The sequence below is a fragment of the Calliopsis andreniformis genome, unplaced genomic scaffold (genome assembly GCF_051401765.1).
Source record: "Calliopsis andreniformis isolate RMS-2024a unplaced genomic scaffold, iyCalAndr_principal scaffold0022, whole genome shotgun sequence".
Taxonomy (NCBI): domain Eukaryota; kingdom Metazoa; phylum Arthropoda; class Insecta; order Hymenoptera; family Andrenidae; genus Calliopsis; species Calliopsis andreniformis.
This window is the reverse complement of record NW_027480432.1, coordinates 12,832,125-12,849,602: the sequence shown is the minus strand read 5'-3', so window position 1 is coordinate 12,849,602 and position 17,478 is coordinate 12,832,125. Positions and strand designations below refer to the sequence as shown.

The following is a 17,478-nucleotide window of genomic DNA, read 5'->3' as shown; positions in this document are numbered from 1 at the left end:
CACTTTTTAAAAATCAAATCCAAATAGTTCAGACAACTATTGCCAATTTTAATAACACTACTACGAATTTATATGAAGCGACACGAACTTTCAACAATAATTTTAAGTTATTGGCAAATTACACAGTTAACCTAAATAAGAGAATAGATCAATTTAAAATTATCTTTAATCTAAAGGAGGGATATGTAATATATGAACTATTTCCTTATTTATATTTTCACTTCTATTTTACTAATGTAAGTATTGTTAAGAACGTCTGAAAGTCCCTCAATGGGATCAGTCTACGTGACCTAACATTGATGTAAACCGGGCCCTTTTCCCCCACCAACCCTAGACACTTACAGGTTTTCTCCTTTTCATCAAGTTTCTAAGAGCAGACGTATTCAAACAGCCGGACAAGCAACTGTTAAGTTAATAAAGTTATTTTGTTAACCACTTTGTGAATTAGTAATTCTCTGAAGTCCCAGAGTACATTATAACATTTAAACTGGACATACTTGTATTAAAACACTCATTGTAAACAGTAAAAAGATATATTTTATTTATTTGATCCACATAATTTTTTGCATAACAAGCGATAAAATAAGTAATGTTCAAATTCGATGGTCTTAACTGTGAAATAAATAATTGGTCACACAATATTGAAGAGAATACTGTCTAATGAACAAGTATAATTTAAACATGACTAACCTTTGAGAAGTATTAGAATCAAATATAATATAAGTAAAGGATAATTGCAACATTAATTTAAATAAATATACTAAAAATATTACTGAATTTATTAAATAATTCATGAATTCTATATAAGCAGTCTTTAATTTTGTTTATTAATTCCTTTTTATTATACAAATTCAGAAATGTTCGATGTTTAAAAATGTATTACATTTGCATTTCAAAGTACTCAATGAAATATTATTTCTTCTAATTATACTAAAGGAGAATATTTTTCAAGAGAATATTTATTGTATATAAACGATTATAATGCAGTACACATTGTATTTTTTCTAAATGAAAATATAAATGAAGTTAGACTGAACTAAATGTAGTCTTAATCTAAAGCCATTCCTTCGTCGTCATCATCTTTCTTATCAGGACTAGATGTTGGAGAAGTTTGCTTCGTATTCTTGTCCTCTTGTCCTTGTTGCGTTTGTTCTTCGCCAGTTTTAACTTCAGACTCAAGTGCAGTGAAGAATTCTTGAACATTTCCATTGGCTGCAGCATTGACAGCATCCGCTCCCAAGCCAAACTGGCGGATGACAGGTCCCGCTTGACCTGACTGCAAAGCAGACCAGAACATTGATAGCGCTTGGAAGAACTGGGGAGAACATATTGCGCCACTCAGGCAATCCCCTGGTGGTAAGTGTGGGCCCAATGCACGCTCCCAACTTTCCGATGTGGAGAATGTTTCACGGATGACATGGTTCAGCTCAGTTGCTACGCCCCTCTGCCGGACAATAAGCTGTGCTGTAGGTGGCCGAAAACAACAAATAATCCCAGAGAAACTTCCCCAACTGCTCAGTAGAGCCAGAGTCTCTGACAGCCAGGAAAAGTTAATGTTGAAAATATTGTCAAATAATGAAAAAACCATGCCACTGTCCCTTTGTTCTTATAATATTGTTTTTTAATGTGCAGTATGTTTAAGTTAGCATCACAGATTCTATGATAAGAAAAAGTTTATACGATATTATACGTTTAATGTTTTAAATTTATACAGGGTACACTGCCATAATTTAGTACACAAATAAGTTCATCAGTTACATCACCAACTATACTACAAAATGCCATCTCAGGTTAATTTTAACTTTAAATATTATTTTTAATATTTTCTTCAATGGGACATATTGTATACTTGAATTAAAATTTCTTGGAATCTCATTTGAAAAACTGAAGTCATTACCATTTTTTCTTTTCTTTTAAGGAAACGTATATTTTTTAAAACCAATATTAGAACTAATTCAAATTCAAAACAAATGACCTAAATTTCGAAAACTTAAATGATTGAATCTGTAAGTTACATCAAAATCATAGAATATAAAATATTATTTAGTAATGAAGAAACATTCACGAACTAAACTGATAAGTAAAAAACATCCCAAGTTATTAAAAACTAGGTTTCTTCTAATAAAAAACGGTGATACTATAGAAAAGAAATATAGTACAAACTAAAGAACGGTTTAAACTTGATTATGTTGCATGGAAATTTAAAACAATAGCTGTAGGTGTAGTTGACAGCAAGATATAGCGATTTTAGTAAACCAACAAAATATCGGTCATTGAAACCTTTAAGAATCTGGGTTGCGGTGGCTAGTCGGAGACCTAGGAATGAACTAACGCATTTTTTCCTGATTCATGTCAATTTGAAGGTCCAGAAGTGATAAAAGGTTGATTGTTAAAAATAGGAAGGACCGATAACATCCTGCTTTACCAAAATCGTTGTATCTTGCCGTTAATTATACCTATGACAATTGAAGAATTAAAGGAAAAAGATCAAAGAAAGTAACATGTTCTTTGTAATCACAATCGAAATATAAGGAATTTTTATGACCAATTCGGGACTACAAACTAGCGGTCAATTCAATTTTCCTTTATATCCACTGCGAGATTATGGACAAAGAAATAGAGCTTATTATTTACAACATTCACAAGGATACAGTTATGATTAAAAAGAATGAAATTCTTAAAAAATTGAATTCAATCAGTCAGTATGTCTCACTAAACAATACACATTTTTTCCTGACTATGAAAACTGAAGAAGTAAGTTAAGTGTTAAATTATGGTAGCTCACCCTATATACGAATAACTTCGCGTATTATTTACATTATACCTCAGAAAACATTAAAACATATTAAGTATGTAACAGTCAGAAAACAAAAAGGTATTATCATACATTTTAAGCAATTATTATATTTAAATGACTCCATAAAATCATTAGACATCCTATACAGCAAACAATTATAATGTCATTAATTTAGTGTAACAAAAAATAAGTAAATACGGAAAACTGATTGTTATATTTTAAAAATGATACAAATAACGAAGTTACAAAAACAATCACATCCAGTTTTGAATATGAAAGTACTCACTGTTAAAAATGTAAATAAAAATTAATCAGTTTTTGATAATATTTGTCAACGCAAACAAAATATATTTGCTTTCCTTAAAACTGCTAAGTATAATATTTTTAACACACTGAACATGTTCGTATGTTATCCAACTGCATTATCAAGGACATTATTATATTCCTGATAACAGTGGCATTAGGATAAGCTAAAACAAAAGTAGCAAAGAAACACAAACAACTTTTTCTTACAAATTATACGTTAGACCTTGAATGAAATGTCATTACATGGTTCCTAAGAATTTATCATTAATGTTTATAAATTATACACAGTGTTTAAAAAAGGTTTCAAGACTTTAAGAAGTTAAAGTAAACACTGAGAAGAGTAAACAATACCTAATTAACATAGATTTTAAAAGCAATCCTTTTAATGTAAAATGAACTTTTATTATTTACGAGTATTTGATATCGTAAATGAGTCTTTTTGCAATACATTCAATATAAACACAGGAAATAGCTCAAAAGTAGTACATTAGATTATAAAGTTATCAAGATAAGTTTTTTAGTAATATCAAACAAAATTACTTCATAAACGTAAACTGAGTACAAATCTTCAGTCATGTGATAAACAATATCTACTTAGCATTCTAATATGAAAATGGCGAATTGAGTGAATGGCGAAAATGGTGTATTTTATGTATGACCTTGCTAATAGGAATGCTTATGTAGTCGTCATTTGTGTGCAGAAAAATATCGTAATCGTCGTTCTCCGTCTTTTGAACTGTTTCAAATGCTTCACCAACGTTTATATAAATTTGGTTCTTTCACGTCTTACCGCGCTGACTCTGGCCGATCATGATCTGTTTCTACTGGGAATAAGGAAAAACATGCTTTGAGGATTGTACACAATATTCCAGGAACGAGTTATACGTATTAACTGTACACCCCCTTAACAGAATATACTAAAAACTTGAACTTCCTTCTCACCATACTCTATTAACAACGTTGGATTTATAAGAAATGGGATTACAAATTTGTGTAGTACCTATGAATGGCTAGATAAAAATTCTTATGCAATTATTGAATTAGAGCATCGAGATAGATTTTCTTTAAATATATGAATCATAATTTTTGGAGACTGACTTCTAGAACTAATTTTTCTACCACACAGAATAACGGATGCAAGCTATTGTTTCATTTTAATTAATAATTTACTGAAAATGATTTCATGACTAGATAATTTGCCACAGTGAACGACATTCTGCATGGTGTTTCAAGTTTTTGAAGTTCCATCACATTATTCAATTTATAAAGCAACATTTAAGTTAAACCCTCTGGGGAGAGGTGGATAGGGGAAGATCCAGCAGAATCGTCTCCTTGGTTAACTTGACTTGAATCTTCTAGATTTCTTATTAAAAACTCGGTTAAAAACTTTCGTCTGCTAATTGCTGATAAATGTGCTGACATAACGGCAACGAATAGTGAGTGCATGTCCATCTATAGTATGTAGATGTGAGTTTTGTATAGTATTTTCGCGATAGTGGTATCAACTTTGAGACTGGATCGATCCTACTATCGAGTAGGTTAATACGAATTTCGGCGTCAGATTACTTCGAAATGAGGATCTGCGGTTTGTTTTTCTTGCAGAAAAGGACAGTGATTGAAAGAGAGAGAGGGACTGAGAGTCGAAGTCTCGAAGAGGTTTAAATGCCTACGCATCGATGAGACAACACTAACGGGTCATTCCACGCGAAATCGGGCACGTTTCGGAGCAAGTTCTTGTAATTTGCTCAAATTTGAATATGTTGTAGTCTTTAACGATATTTAAACGTGCCCTAAAGGATTTTTCAAAATTTTGAAAATTGTCGATTTTACAGCTGTTTGAAGTTAAGTGCTACCTTTTTTTTAAAAAATTATAGCTATTGAACTAGTAAGCAGATGGAGATGAGCTTTACGGTGCTTATAGAGAAAACATTGAAGTTTGTAAAAAAAATTATTTCATTTAAAAAAACTTGTTTTTTAATCATCTTTTTTGCAATTATTTTAAACAAATGCAGGTTTTTAAGATGATGCGCGATTTTAAAAATCTGAAAAAAAAGGAGAATATAGTTTGATCCTTCCCCTTGATGGACAAACTTTCAAAAAGATGGACATTTTAAAATTGGCCCTGTGAAAATTGCTGAAAGTTGACGCTGCGTCGAGTCGCACTACTGTGGCGGGCGCGTCGTCGCTGGCAGCCTACTCGTGTCCAGCGGACGAACGTGCGTTATTATTTGCGATCAAGGCGGCAAATATTGGTAACTCACTCTTTGTCAATGATACTTATTGACAAGTTCACATTCATTTTTGCCATGTGAAGTTGCAAAAAAGTGCCATTCTGCATTAATACCAAAATCTTCGAAATGAAAGCTAGGATTTAAGAGATTATATTTATGTTTTCAAGAATAAGACGAAGATTGAGTTACCAATATTTATTGATTGTATTAAACCTTGCAAATGCTCGGAGATAATGTAGAGTAATGTTGGGTGAAGTCGCCTTGATTCCAAATAATAACGCACGTTCGCCCGCTGGAGTCGAGTAGGCTGCTAGCGACGACGCGCCCGCCACAGCAGTGCGACTCGACGCAGCGTCAACTTTTGGCAATTTTCACAGGGCCAATTTTAAAATGTCCATCTTTTTGAAAGTTTGTCCATCAAGGGGAAGGATCAAACTATATTCTCCTTTTTTTTCAGATTTTTAAAATCGCGCATCATCTTAAAAACCTGCATTTGTTTAAAATAATTGCAAGAAAGGTGATTAAAAAACAAGTTTTTTTAAATGAAATAATTTTTTTTACAAACTTCAATGTTTTCTCTATAAGCACCGTAAAGTTCATCTCCATCCGCTTACTAGTTCAATAGCTATAATTTTTTAAAAAAAAGGTAGCACTTAACTTCAAACAGCTGTAAAATCGACAATTTTCAAAATTTTGAAAAATCCTTTAGGGCACGTTTAAATATCGTTAAAGACTACAACATATTCAAATTTGAGCAAATTACAAGAACTTGCTCCGAAACGTGCCCGATTTCGCGTGGAATGACTCTAACGTAACATCATTAAAAAGTATAAACTTTTTCATTTTTGATCTTTTATAAATAAAAATTTCATCGTCATACTGAGGAGAATTTTGTGATTGAAATGTTACCAAACATGATATGATTTGAATTATATTTACCAGTTTAACGAATGTTAACATTTCTTTCATTACGTACATATCGCTCTCCATAATTTACAAATGGTTCAAATTATGCCATGCTTGGTTTCATTTTCGCTTGCTGTAATATCTGAGCTAAAAAACATATACAGTGGGGGACAAAAGTATTCGTATACTTGGAATATAGAAATAAAAACAATAATATTTTTTATATTATTAATTATATTCAAACATATGTAGCTGTATATTATACATAACACTTATAACAACAAATGAGCAAAAGACAAAGCCAATAACATTATTTAGTAACTTGAAATGAATAGAAATTCACACAACCGTAAGAAATTGCCGGGACAAAAGTATTCGTACATTTAGTTATTATAATTGTAGCAATTAATTAAACGGGAATATTCTCAATTAATACTTTGTAGGATACCCCTTCTGACGAATTACTTCATGTAATCTATTGGGCATTGATAACACTAAATTTTTAATGAAGTCAGGTTCTATATTACACCATTCTCTTTTTAATATTTCTTTTAACTGTTCTTGCGATGTTATGTCGTGTTTTCATAAGTTTTTTTCGAGTTTCGCCCATACGTGTTCGATTGGATTTAAGTCAGGTGATTGCGGGGGAGTTACTAACATGTAGGGAGTATTATACAATAACCACTGACGCACTATATAGGCTGTATGTTTCGGGTCACAGTCTTGCTGAAAGTAAAATGTTTTCCCAATACCTAATTTATCTGCACTTTCTTGTAAATTTGCTTTTAGAATATTTAAATATAGATGTTTATCCATTATTCTGTCTATTATTACTAAATTGCCGACTCCAGAAGCCGAAATACACCCCCACACCATCACACTACCACCTCCGTGTTTCGTTGTCGGTTGCATATTTTTGAGATCCAATGCAGTATTAGCTCTCCGCCACACTTTTTTATGACCATCCGACTCAAAAATATTAAATTTTGACTCGTCGGAAAATATTACGTTCTTCCAAAAGTCGTTGCTAGCGTTTATGTATTCTTTTGCGAATCTCTTTTTTTTATTTACTTTGCTGATGAGTGGTTTTCTCCTCGCAACTCTGCTGTTGTATCCTGCCCGATGCAGCACTCTTCGTACTGTTTTTGGATGAACTTCCTTATGCATATATTCCTGAAGGTGTGATGCAATTTCTGATGCACTAGTATCTGGTTTTTTTTTAATAATTCGGACAATTTTACGCTCTTCTCTAGTAGTTAGTTTCCGGGGTCTACCAGTTCTTTCTTTATTCCGTAACGTACCTTCTTTTTTATACTTATTTATTATACTCTGTACAGTTGATCGACTTCTTTCTACTATTTCTGATATACTTCTATATCATTTACCTTCTTCGTATAATCGTACAATAATTTGTCTTTCTTTGAACGTTGTTTCATTGCGTTTTCTCCCCATATTGTAAATATTTAGTGTTAACATCTACTCGCCACGACTAGACTAACTAAACTAACATGCCATCTACTAATGCAATGATTACATTGCTCGAAATGTCCTGATTCCATCGTAACTGTTGTGTTTATGAACATAAATGATACTGTACGAATACTTTTGTCCCGGCAATTTCTTACGGTCATGTGAATTTCTATTCATTTTAAGTTACTAAATAATGTTATTGGCTTTGTCTTTCGCTCATGTTGTTATAAGTGTTATGTATAATATACAGCTACATATGTTTAAATATAATTAATAATATAAAAAATATTGTTTTTATTTCTATATTCCAAGTGTACGAATACTTTTGTCCCCCACTGTAAGTGACAGCGGAGACGAAAAACAAAACTGTTCAAAGCGTACAATCGGTTTGTGAAACCCATAACGTTTAGGAAAAACATTTTCACGTTTTTGATTTCCCTATGTATTTTACTCACATTGACAAATTCATTCCTTGTGTTCGGAAAATGCTTTCATACATTAGTAAATAAATATAATCGAAATTATCTCGTATTTGGTATCATTTTAATCAGAAAAATCTCATTAATCAGTTTATGAAATTTTCATTGATGAAAAATTAAAAATATAGAAATTTTAATAGTAAATTAATATTGTCTCACCTATACAGAACATAGATATACTAGCGTAGGCAAACAGATACCAAAATCCTACCCGATTCAAGGGGTCCCCCCGCTAAGAGTGGGGATAGAGCCCGTAGATACTACTAACGCGTAATTCCAAAGGCCTGCTATCGAGAGAGTACTGTATTACAATCAAAAGAAGACATAATAATATCGAAAATCTACTCTAACAAATATGAAGGTTTGCACTACGTTTGCAGCTATGAAGTTAATTTTACATCGAAAGGACTACTTTTAGAGCCTACGTTAATTAACACATTGAACGCCAATCCTATTTTGCTCAGCGTTCCATTCACGCTGCATTCTGCTGTTAAATGGGGACAGCCGTCTATAAGGCCAGTTCCTAGGAACTGATGCACAACGTGACATTTCGATAATTTAGAGGGATTTAATTCTCAAAGACGTTTATCCATTTTTTTATCATATACTTTATGATAATTACTTAGTATTTTATAAGTGTTTTAACACGACTTGGTGATTTTATGAAATTTCAAATAATCTTTCGTGAGTACATTTAGGACTAAAACCAAAACCAAATATACAATAGACTTATTAAACGTTAGTTATATAATATTATAACTCGAATGCATATAGAAAAAAGTCGTGAGAATTAAATCCCCCAAAATTACCATTAAACTATCTCCCTAAAAAAATCACATCGATAATCACAACGTAAGACGGTATCAGAAATAGTCGAACTTAATTTAAAAATAAAAGAGAGCTCTCAAGTTCGCAAATAGACGCAAGTCTTTTTTTACTTTCTAGCAAATGAGATTTTAATTTAGAAGCTCAATGAAGCCCAAGGTGAAATGAATATGGGCTCAATGAAACCCATATAGTGAAATTTATGTAATAAACAAAATATATTGAAAACATTCCTTAAAGAGTGGAATAATCGTCAAAATAAATATATAAACAATAAAGATCAATTACAGATATTATTGTTTCGACAAGTTTTAATCTTTATCCTGTATATACTTAGATGGTTTCGCTTAAGGCACGTTTGTCTTATTTGAATGAAATATAATATTAAAGAAACTACTCATTTTGGGTCACTGAGTTATTACTTTCAAATTAAGAATAATTAGGAAATTTTCTAACAACATTCAATTTTGGAACTAAATTCTCCTAGATTATAGAAATATCACACTGTGCAGCACGACGTTGAACGTGTTAAACATTTATGACTTTTCTCAATACGTACTATAACCTCTTAAAGTCTCAAACCCTTTTTCTTAAACATCCTATGTATGATATGCACCATTCATATATTGCACATGTATTATATTTTCTCTTTTTATGTAAATAATAATATAATAATTAAAAAACTGAATTCAAATTTATGATTTTTTACTTTTGTAGTTTTACTTAAGGGGGTAGAGTAGTCACGTGACTTTTCGAGATTGCCAGGTCAGTATCTACTGTTACAGTTTACGTTACAGGAATAGTATTACCTACAGATACGTGGCTGCTTACTGAATGCGAGATAGAACCACATTGTAATTCCCCCTCCACTACACACACTACTGCGCTAGACGCGTGACATAAGCCCGGCCCCTCGGACCACTTCGAATAGCTTCGGAAAGTCGAGAGAGGAGGCAAATGTTAGCCTTGCTCTCTCACTCTTGAAACATTATATTCAATTGTACAAGTCGCCAGCAAGCGACACGAACCACAAGTCATGCGACTTCCACGATTGCCCTTAAATTTTCACTTTCCGACTTATGTTAGAAGGGGACTTTTCGGTGAAAATCGCAGAGATTTTTATAACATTTTGAGAGACAAGTGTGAAGATCAATCGATGACATTCTGTAGAATATGATATGCCAATATGCATTTTTTTATGAACAATTAAAACAAGTCTATAGATATATGTTTAGAAGATAATTTCTCAAGGAAGGCGGTTGGACAACCGCAGATAATAGTTTCTTTCTGAGTGGCAAATCAAATCATTCAGCAAATCATTCTCAGCATGGAAAATCAATTTTCACTTTTCTTTTTTAAAATATTTAAACTATTGCACATAAAATTATTTCATAAATATTGCAACTTTTTTAATACGAATTTTCATTTATAAATACGTGTCTACGTGAATAAATACGTGCACATACATGTACATGTATGTGTATGTAGATTTTACGGAGAATTAGAATTACATATAGGTGTTTGAAATTAACAATGAACAATTTAACCATGTACAAGTAATATACGTAACATTTTCACAACAGTTAATACAACTCAATTTTTAAGGTTGCTTGTAGAAATTCAAATATATCGCTTACATATACATTTACAATTAAAAATTTGTATAAAAAAATTATATTTGTGAAATAATGTTACATGTAATTTAAATATTTTAAAAAAAGTTCTTTCCATGCTATGTATCGAACCTAGGACCTGTCATTAGAAATTAACTATCATCCGCAGATATTCAACCACCATCTTTCAGAATATCATGAAATTCTAACTATAAGGAGTCAGAGTTGAGCAAGTCTTATTTAGAAATAAGAGATAAAAAATAAAGAATAAATTTATACACTTTATTCTCGAGTAATGGATGACAGTACAGATTTATTCAGAACTAATGAATAATTTTTTATCAAAAAGAATTGTTATTCATAATTCGCAAATAAATTTTTAAACGTTCTGGACTAAGCAGTATTGGCACATGTAAATATCATTGCAAAATACTTAATAATTTGTTTGAATAAGTAGTCTATTCGAATTAAAAGTTATCCGTTATTTTCACATAATTTCGTTTCATTCGTAATTCTCATTCGAGGATCCTATGAATAAAAATTTATTCAAAATGTTAATTCGAGTAATGTCCAACTCTGATACAAAGTGAGGGAGGATGCGTAATACATACAACCGGGAAAGAGGTGATTCTATTATCTGTAGAAATATTTAAACCGAAAATAAGAAATAAAGTTTTCTTATAAGACACTTAATTTTCGGGAAAATTGAATTTACAAATTCGTCTAGTATGCGTACACTTGCCTATTTTTTATTAATAATTGTATTATTTCACATTTACATTACAGAATACATTCTTGAAAGTGCCATTCTTATTGATATACGTACAATATAAATCCTTGTTCTTCGAATCACAAAGAGATAGAATGATGTTATGCGATTCAGTACGCGATTCTCTGATTCTAAGAACAAAAGTTTGTATGTATTAACAAGGACTGTACTTTCAACAACTTATTTTGTAATGTAAATGGTACATGTAAAACAATACAATTATTAGTAAATATCTTATCAGTACATATACTTTATATAGTACGTATTCTTTATTTTCGGTTTATTATTATATGTAGAATCGCCCCTTCTCGGTTGTATCATCTTGTAGATAAATTTGTTTTAATTTAATTGGTCATAAAAAATACGCATTAGCGATATATTCCACAGAATATCATCATTTGATATGTAGACTCAAAATTTCATAAAACTTTTTGGGGATTTCAACGACAAGACTCCTTCCGAGTAGGAAAGTGAAAATATCTGTAACATTTAAAAAATTCCGTGTAGCTTATGCTACTTACCGGTGACTTAGACCTAAGCTTTCAAGCTTCTGTCCGAAGCTGTCAGAAGCGGCCGAACCGCCGAGCTCACCTTCTGTTGAAGCCTCAGAATGTCAGCTCGGAACTCGGAACGACATTCCACGAGATTTCCTGTGGGATATAAACAACACACGCAGCTCGTACGATAGTATGTGTAGTGTAGGGGCACATTCTCAGTAACTCGCGTACCAGATCTGGGCATCACGGGCCCAGTTAGACGCCGCCTAATGTGCATCAGCTGAACTAAACTTGTCACTTTTTTTCAGTCTGTTTTATCCCTAATTTGGCAAAAAGCACTGCCCGAAGTCCATAACATTTTTCGTCCTTATATTAAAAGATTATTAACTGGAAAAGGGCTCATTCGGTAGAGAAAGGTTCAATCAAGTGGGCTGTGGTCATGATTTTGCTCAGAACAATCTCTAAATTACCTAAAAATGCTTTGATTTCGTAATTGTGAAGTTTTCAATTTTTACTTTACTTTGAATATTCGTATTACTGAATATCAGCAAAATTTAGCTAAATCACGACCAGAGCGCACTCGATTGAACTCTAGGGTTCTATCGAATGAGCCCGTCCCAGCTCAAAATCTTCTACTGTAAGGACGAAAAGTGTAATTGCGTAAACCTCTGTGTTTACCTAATTTTGCTGGTAATGTCATCGTCCCTACATATCCAGGTCTATCCCCTTAAATTATATTTAAGTGACCCGAAATTGAAGAAAGTAGTCCAACGTTACTGTAAAATGGGGACAGATTGGACAGTTTGTCAAATGTATTTTGAATTTTACTTGGGCACCCTTACCACCTTTTCCAATATTTCAAATACATATTTGCTACATCTTGCATTTATACGACAAAAATACATGAGAATCGACAATAAATATTAGAAATTTTATTTAAAATGTGATTTCATGTATTAAAATAAATAGATGATAAAATGAAGAATGATAAAACGTGTTACACGTTTCTGTTATTTTGTATGCTTTCTGAGGCAGTATTGAAGATGATACAAAAATAGTGTGTAACTAAAAAAAAAAAGTGTTATAAGGAATATCTGTATATGAACTTTTTTTCTTATTTTAATGTTCATGACCTGCCCTGCGAAAGTATCCCAAACTTTTGTTAATATTCTGTGTACGTATATACAAAGTTTTTTTAAATCACTAAATCATAAACTTTTATTATCTGTATTGAATAAAACAATAAATTATCGTAAGAAGCATAAGAAAGAAGACCCTCTTAATTATTTATATACTATATCCATATTAAGGTATAATTAAATGTTAATAAGTTCATAGAGTGCTGAAAACTAAACGTATATTAAATATAATGTAAGTAAATATAAATATTAAATTAAAGAAAGTAAGATATTACCTGAACAACGGATTCTGTGTTCGCTGGTGTTGGAATTTCTGATAAGAAATTCTGAAGATCACTAAGCTGTATTTTGTTATTAGTACTTGCTCCTCCAGGCGTCGACGAAGTTGATGCTTTTGTTGGTTGTTTATCAGCTAGATAAAAATTTATGTGAATCAGCGTATATTATTTATAAAATAAATTTACTCACCATTTGGTGCAGGGGTATTATTACTGGATGCTGATGAAGACATTGATTGTATTGTCGATCTTGAAGCATTTGTAGTAACTCTAGTTGATGCGGTAGTTGTAGGAGCTCTGGTACTTTGTAAAGCATAAGGTCTATTTGTTGTACCCAATAAACTACCTAGACCACCAATTTGTCCAACACCACCAATTTGACCTACGCCACCAAACAATTGCATTAATTGTTGTTGTGACATATTGCTTAATATGTTTTGGAGATCTCCTTCTGGATTTGCATTTTCACTTCTTTGTGACCCAGGAGTGGGTGGATTATTAAGTACTTCATTAATTTTTTTACAATATTCTTCATCTTTGTCTGTTTTAAGATCCTGCAAAAAAAAAAATAAAATAAAATAAAATAAAATATTAAATAAAGGATATTTATATTTTAACCTATGCATTTATTAAATTATGTTTTACTTATAGTTGTATACTGTCAATCCTTAAATTATATAAACAGGATATTTCATTACATATGCCTGCGTGCGTGCGTGAGAGGGGAGGGGGTCTCATCTCACACATTTGGAACAGAATTTTATGACATTTTGTCATGAACAGTGACTATAACCATCATCCCTATCAGGCCCTAGCTCCATGGCGACAACATATATTCTCAGTCTATCTCAATTTAGCTTATTCAATAAACAAAGAATTATTCGAAACAATCTGAAGAATATTAATCTTTCAAACGCAACCTTTAAATATGAACCCACATACTCCCACACAATTATTAAGACAAGGTTTATGATGCAGACAAATAAAATGCACTATTTTTGAGAAAGGAACAATATTCATTGTTGGCAATTATTTAGTTAATTTATCCTCCTAAGTGTCACCTTATTAACAGGTCTCACAAACATATATACTTTTAGAGCGCTGAACCAGTGCCAAATTAAAGTTTTGGCAATCCTGGGTAACAATTGATGACATTCTTGGTATATACTCAATAGCGATACTAATATGTATATTGTAAACCTGAAAACCATGAACAGGCCATAGTCAAACCATATACCATGGACCTTAGCTATATAGTTGCAGTAGGAGGTGGCCTGCATAATGTGTTATCTGCTTTAAGACTCTGTTAGGCCCAGAATTTCTCTGACCCCTTAAATGAGTAGTGTATGTTCATGGATCTTAAAAAAATTATTACACCATATGCAATATGGAATAATGCATAACTAAAAAACTAAATGTTTCTGAATGTACATATCTTCGTGTTATAATCTACTTTCCAAAAAGGCCCATATGTTTGGAAATACCCTGTAGATGATATAATTAACAAGGAATTATATAGAAGAATTTCTCTAAATGAATCCTTCGTATTGTACATATTATATGTATTTGAAAATGATGTAAGAAAAAATAAGAATTTGTATAAAATACATACTATTACTAAGAAGTTAATCACATCCAACATTCTTCATAAATCACGTAATGTTAACTATGTACCCAACAAGGATTCTTATGAATATTTTGGAAACCAAGGTTAAATGTTAGTTATATGTATCAGTGAAATTACTTAGGACATAGATATTGACAGCATACTTCAAGGCCATTGCAATTTGCAGAGTGACCTCTATTTTGAATAATTACCAAAAATATGATACCTATGTAATATTAAAAATATTTTTGTTGGAATATCTTCAGAACTTAACTATAAGTAAAACTGTATTCATTCAATATTTGCTGGCTTCCAGCATTGTATTTAAAATGTTACTCTGTGATTTTTATCTTGAGATATTTCTTATTCATGTCTGATTGTTACTTTTTACACTTCAAGTTACATAGAACAGTTCTTTAACAATAATCATGAGTAGCAATAGTAAAAGAACATATCTTACCTGAAGCCAAACAAAGAATTTTTTATTTGATGACTTGAATCGTAACAAATATACCCTTCCAGTTTTACACTGAGGAACATGCTTAAATTCACAATCATCAGGAAAAATAATTAGGTCCTATAAAAAGAAAATCCCGTATAGAAATTACGAAAGACTTCAAGTGCACAGATTAAATGATTAATACAAATTTGTCATTAATACGAAAGTTTAATAAAAGAGTACAATAAAATATTCTTACATCTTCAACAAACCCTGTCGTTCGATCTTTCCAACAAAAATGCATCAAAGAGTCGTCTGATTGATAAACGTAAAGCTGACCTTTCCGTGTATCTGGATACACTGTCTTTCCTTTCATGGTCATTTTCCCGGCTTTAAATTCAACCAAATTTTTAGAAGTACTGCGAGAAGTATTATTTCCAAAAAGTGCTCCTCCCGACATGTTTAATCTTTCAAGTAAACGTATTTCGTTCTAATATGTACACAAAACTTGGATACGCGACCAATTTACGTTACAAGGCGTAGAGATGACACTGCACTTTAAAATAATGTGTTAAAAGATTTCTGATTTAATATTGAATTCCGAAATGTATACGCCACACAGCGACAAGTTTCATAAACATTTGTTACTACGCAATTGTGATTTTACCGGTAGAGCAGAAGTATCATTAATCACAGAGGATTCTTACAGAGGCGAAACTCAGGCGTTTCTGAGGTCCTAGTTTTCAGTGCGTATGCGCGAGTATAGTGTACAGATCTGAATATAGCTACAGTAAATTGAGGGATTACCTTTAAGGGGGCAGACTCCTTCGGGGCCTACTCCGAATCGATCGAAGCGCTGTTGCGAAAAAACGGGCATTAGTGAAAACATATAATTTACACATGCGACATTTGATAATGTGGCATCTAGCGTTATCCTGTTGAATTACAAATGAGAAGTGCGAAGGTATAATTGCCAAATCGCATCGTAGGAAAGTCCTGTCACACTGTTGCCACATCAATTACAATTTTATGCATCAGTAAATCTCTACTGAATACGCCTTGAGCCGATATTTTGCTTCATACGGAATATAGAAAAGGACGGTGCGAGCGAGAAAGAAAGAGTATCACGAATGAAACAATACATATGTGCCCAAAATTATGAAAGTGGTCTAAGAAACAACATTTTCGTATGAGATTCACACAAAATTTCACATTTATAATAAATGTTCATTAATCAAGACTAATTATAATGTTACGTAATATAAAAATATTTTCTAATTTATTTAAGTGTAATCCTTTCAATATCCCAAAATAAGAAATATACAATTTAGACCACTTTCATAATTATGGGCATATATATATATACTAATATGTGAAATCCTAAAACTTATATATATAGAATAAATAATTCATTAAATTCATGCTATTCATTCAATCATTCATTCATACTTTTTAAGAAATAAACAAACGAAATTATTTTAATTTTTTTTTATTTAAAAATAAAAATGTTATGAGTGGTATAATTGTAATCTGTGAAAAGGTATACAAAAATTAGAATTATTTAAAATAAGAATTGAAAACCAAAAAAAAGTTAAAAACTACTACGAGATTCGAACCAGGCACCTACAGATTATGAGGGAATGCCTAATTCATACTCAACTAAGATACTTTCGTGTAAAATTAGTGGATTAAACTATAACTTCTGGAACAATTCCAATTGTTTGTTTGTAGTAAATAATAACTATTGAAGAATAATGATTTGTAAATCACCTTTACTTGCTACATTTTCATCGATGCAAGGGTCACTCACACTGAACCTCTCGTACTGTTTGCAACGAGTGCAAGACGTTGCGAGTATTCATTAGCAATGTTATAATTTATACATTTAGTGAACAATAAACAACATGTATCATAATATAATGACAAAAACATTATAGGGGTATATATTTTTCGTAAAACCACTCGTTTCAGGGTCCAATTTCGCACAAAATGCAGTTTAACTAGGAATGCTACTATTTTGTTTATAACGTAAAAATTCAAAATTCTATTTTAGCCGTATTTTGTGTTTTGGTTCATAGTATTTGCATACAAATTTGCAAAACGATCGATCAGCATGTTGTCAG

At 31.7% G+C, this 17,478-nt stretch overlaps 1 protein-coding gene across 4 annotated transcripts; it reads right to left on the bottom strand.

Moving 5' to 3' along the window:
- Nucleotides 1-797: 797 nt before the first annotated feature.
- Rpn13 (regulatory particle non-ATPase 13) lies at nt 798-15,963 on the bottom strand. Of its 4 annotated transcripts, none has more exons than XM_076390841.1 (5): nt 15,615-15,963; nt 15,377-15,493; nt 13,501-13,864; nt 13,308-13,423; nt 798-1,444 (listed from the first exon to the last, which is right to left on the bottom strand). In XM_076390841.1, the coding sequence occupies exons 1-5, from the start codon at nt 15,813-15,815 to the stop codon at nt 1,049-1,051; spliced, it is 1,194 nt and encodes a 397-aa protein (XP_076246956.1). In that variant the 5' UTR covers nt 15,816-15,963; the 3' UTR covers nt 798-1,048. The 4 variants fall into 4 exon arrangements, with proteins under 4 accessions (XP_076246956.1, XP_076246958.1, XP_076246955.1 ...); XM_076390843.1 differs by having other exon boundaries at nt 798-1,276; nt 15,615-15,962; XM_076390840.1 differs by having other exon boundaries at nt 13,308-13,444; nt 15,615-15,955.
- Between the last annotated feature and the right edge of the window lie 1,515 nt (nt 15,964-17,478).

Coding starts and splice junctions, on each gene's coding strand:
- Rpn13 (XM_076390840.1), bottom strand. CDS start 15,815: ATGTCGGGAGGAGCACTTTTTGGAAATAATACTTCTCGCAGTACTTCT. Junction 13,865..15,376: donor AATTCTTTGTTTGGCTTCAG/GTAAGATATGTT, acceptor TTTTTTTTGCAG/GATCTTAAAACAGACAAAGA. Junction 1,445..13,307: donor ACACAGAATCCGTTGTTCAG/GTAATATCTTAC, acceptor ATTGTCCGGCAG/AGGGGCGTAGCAACTGAGCT.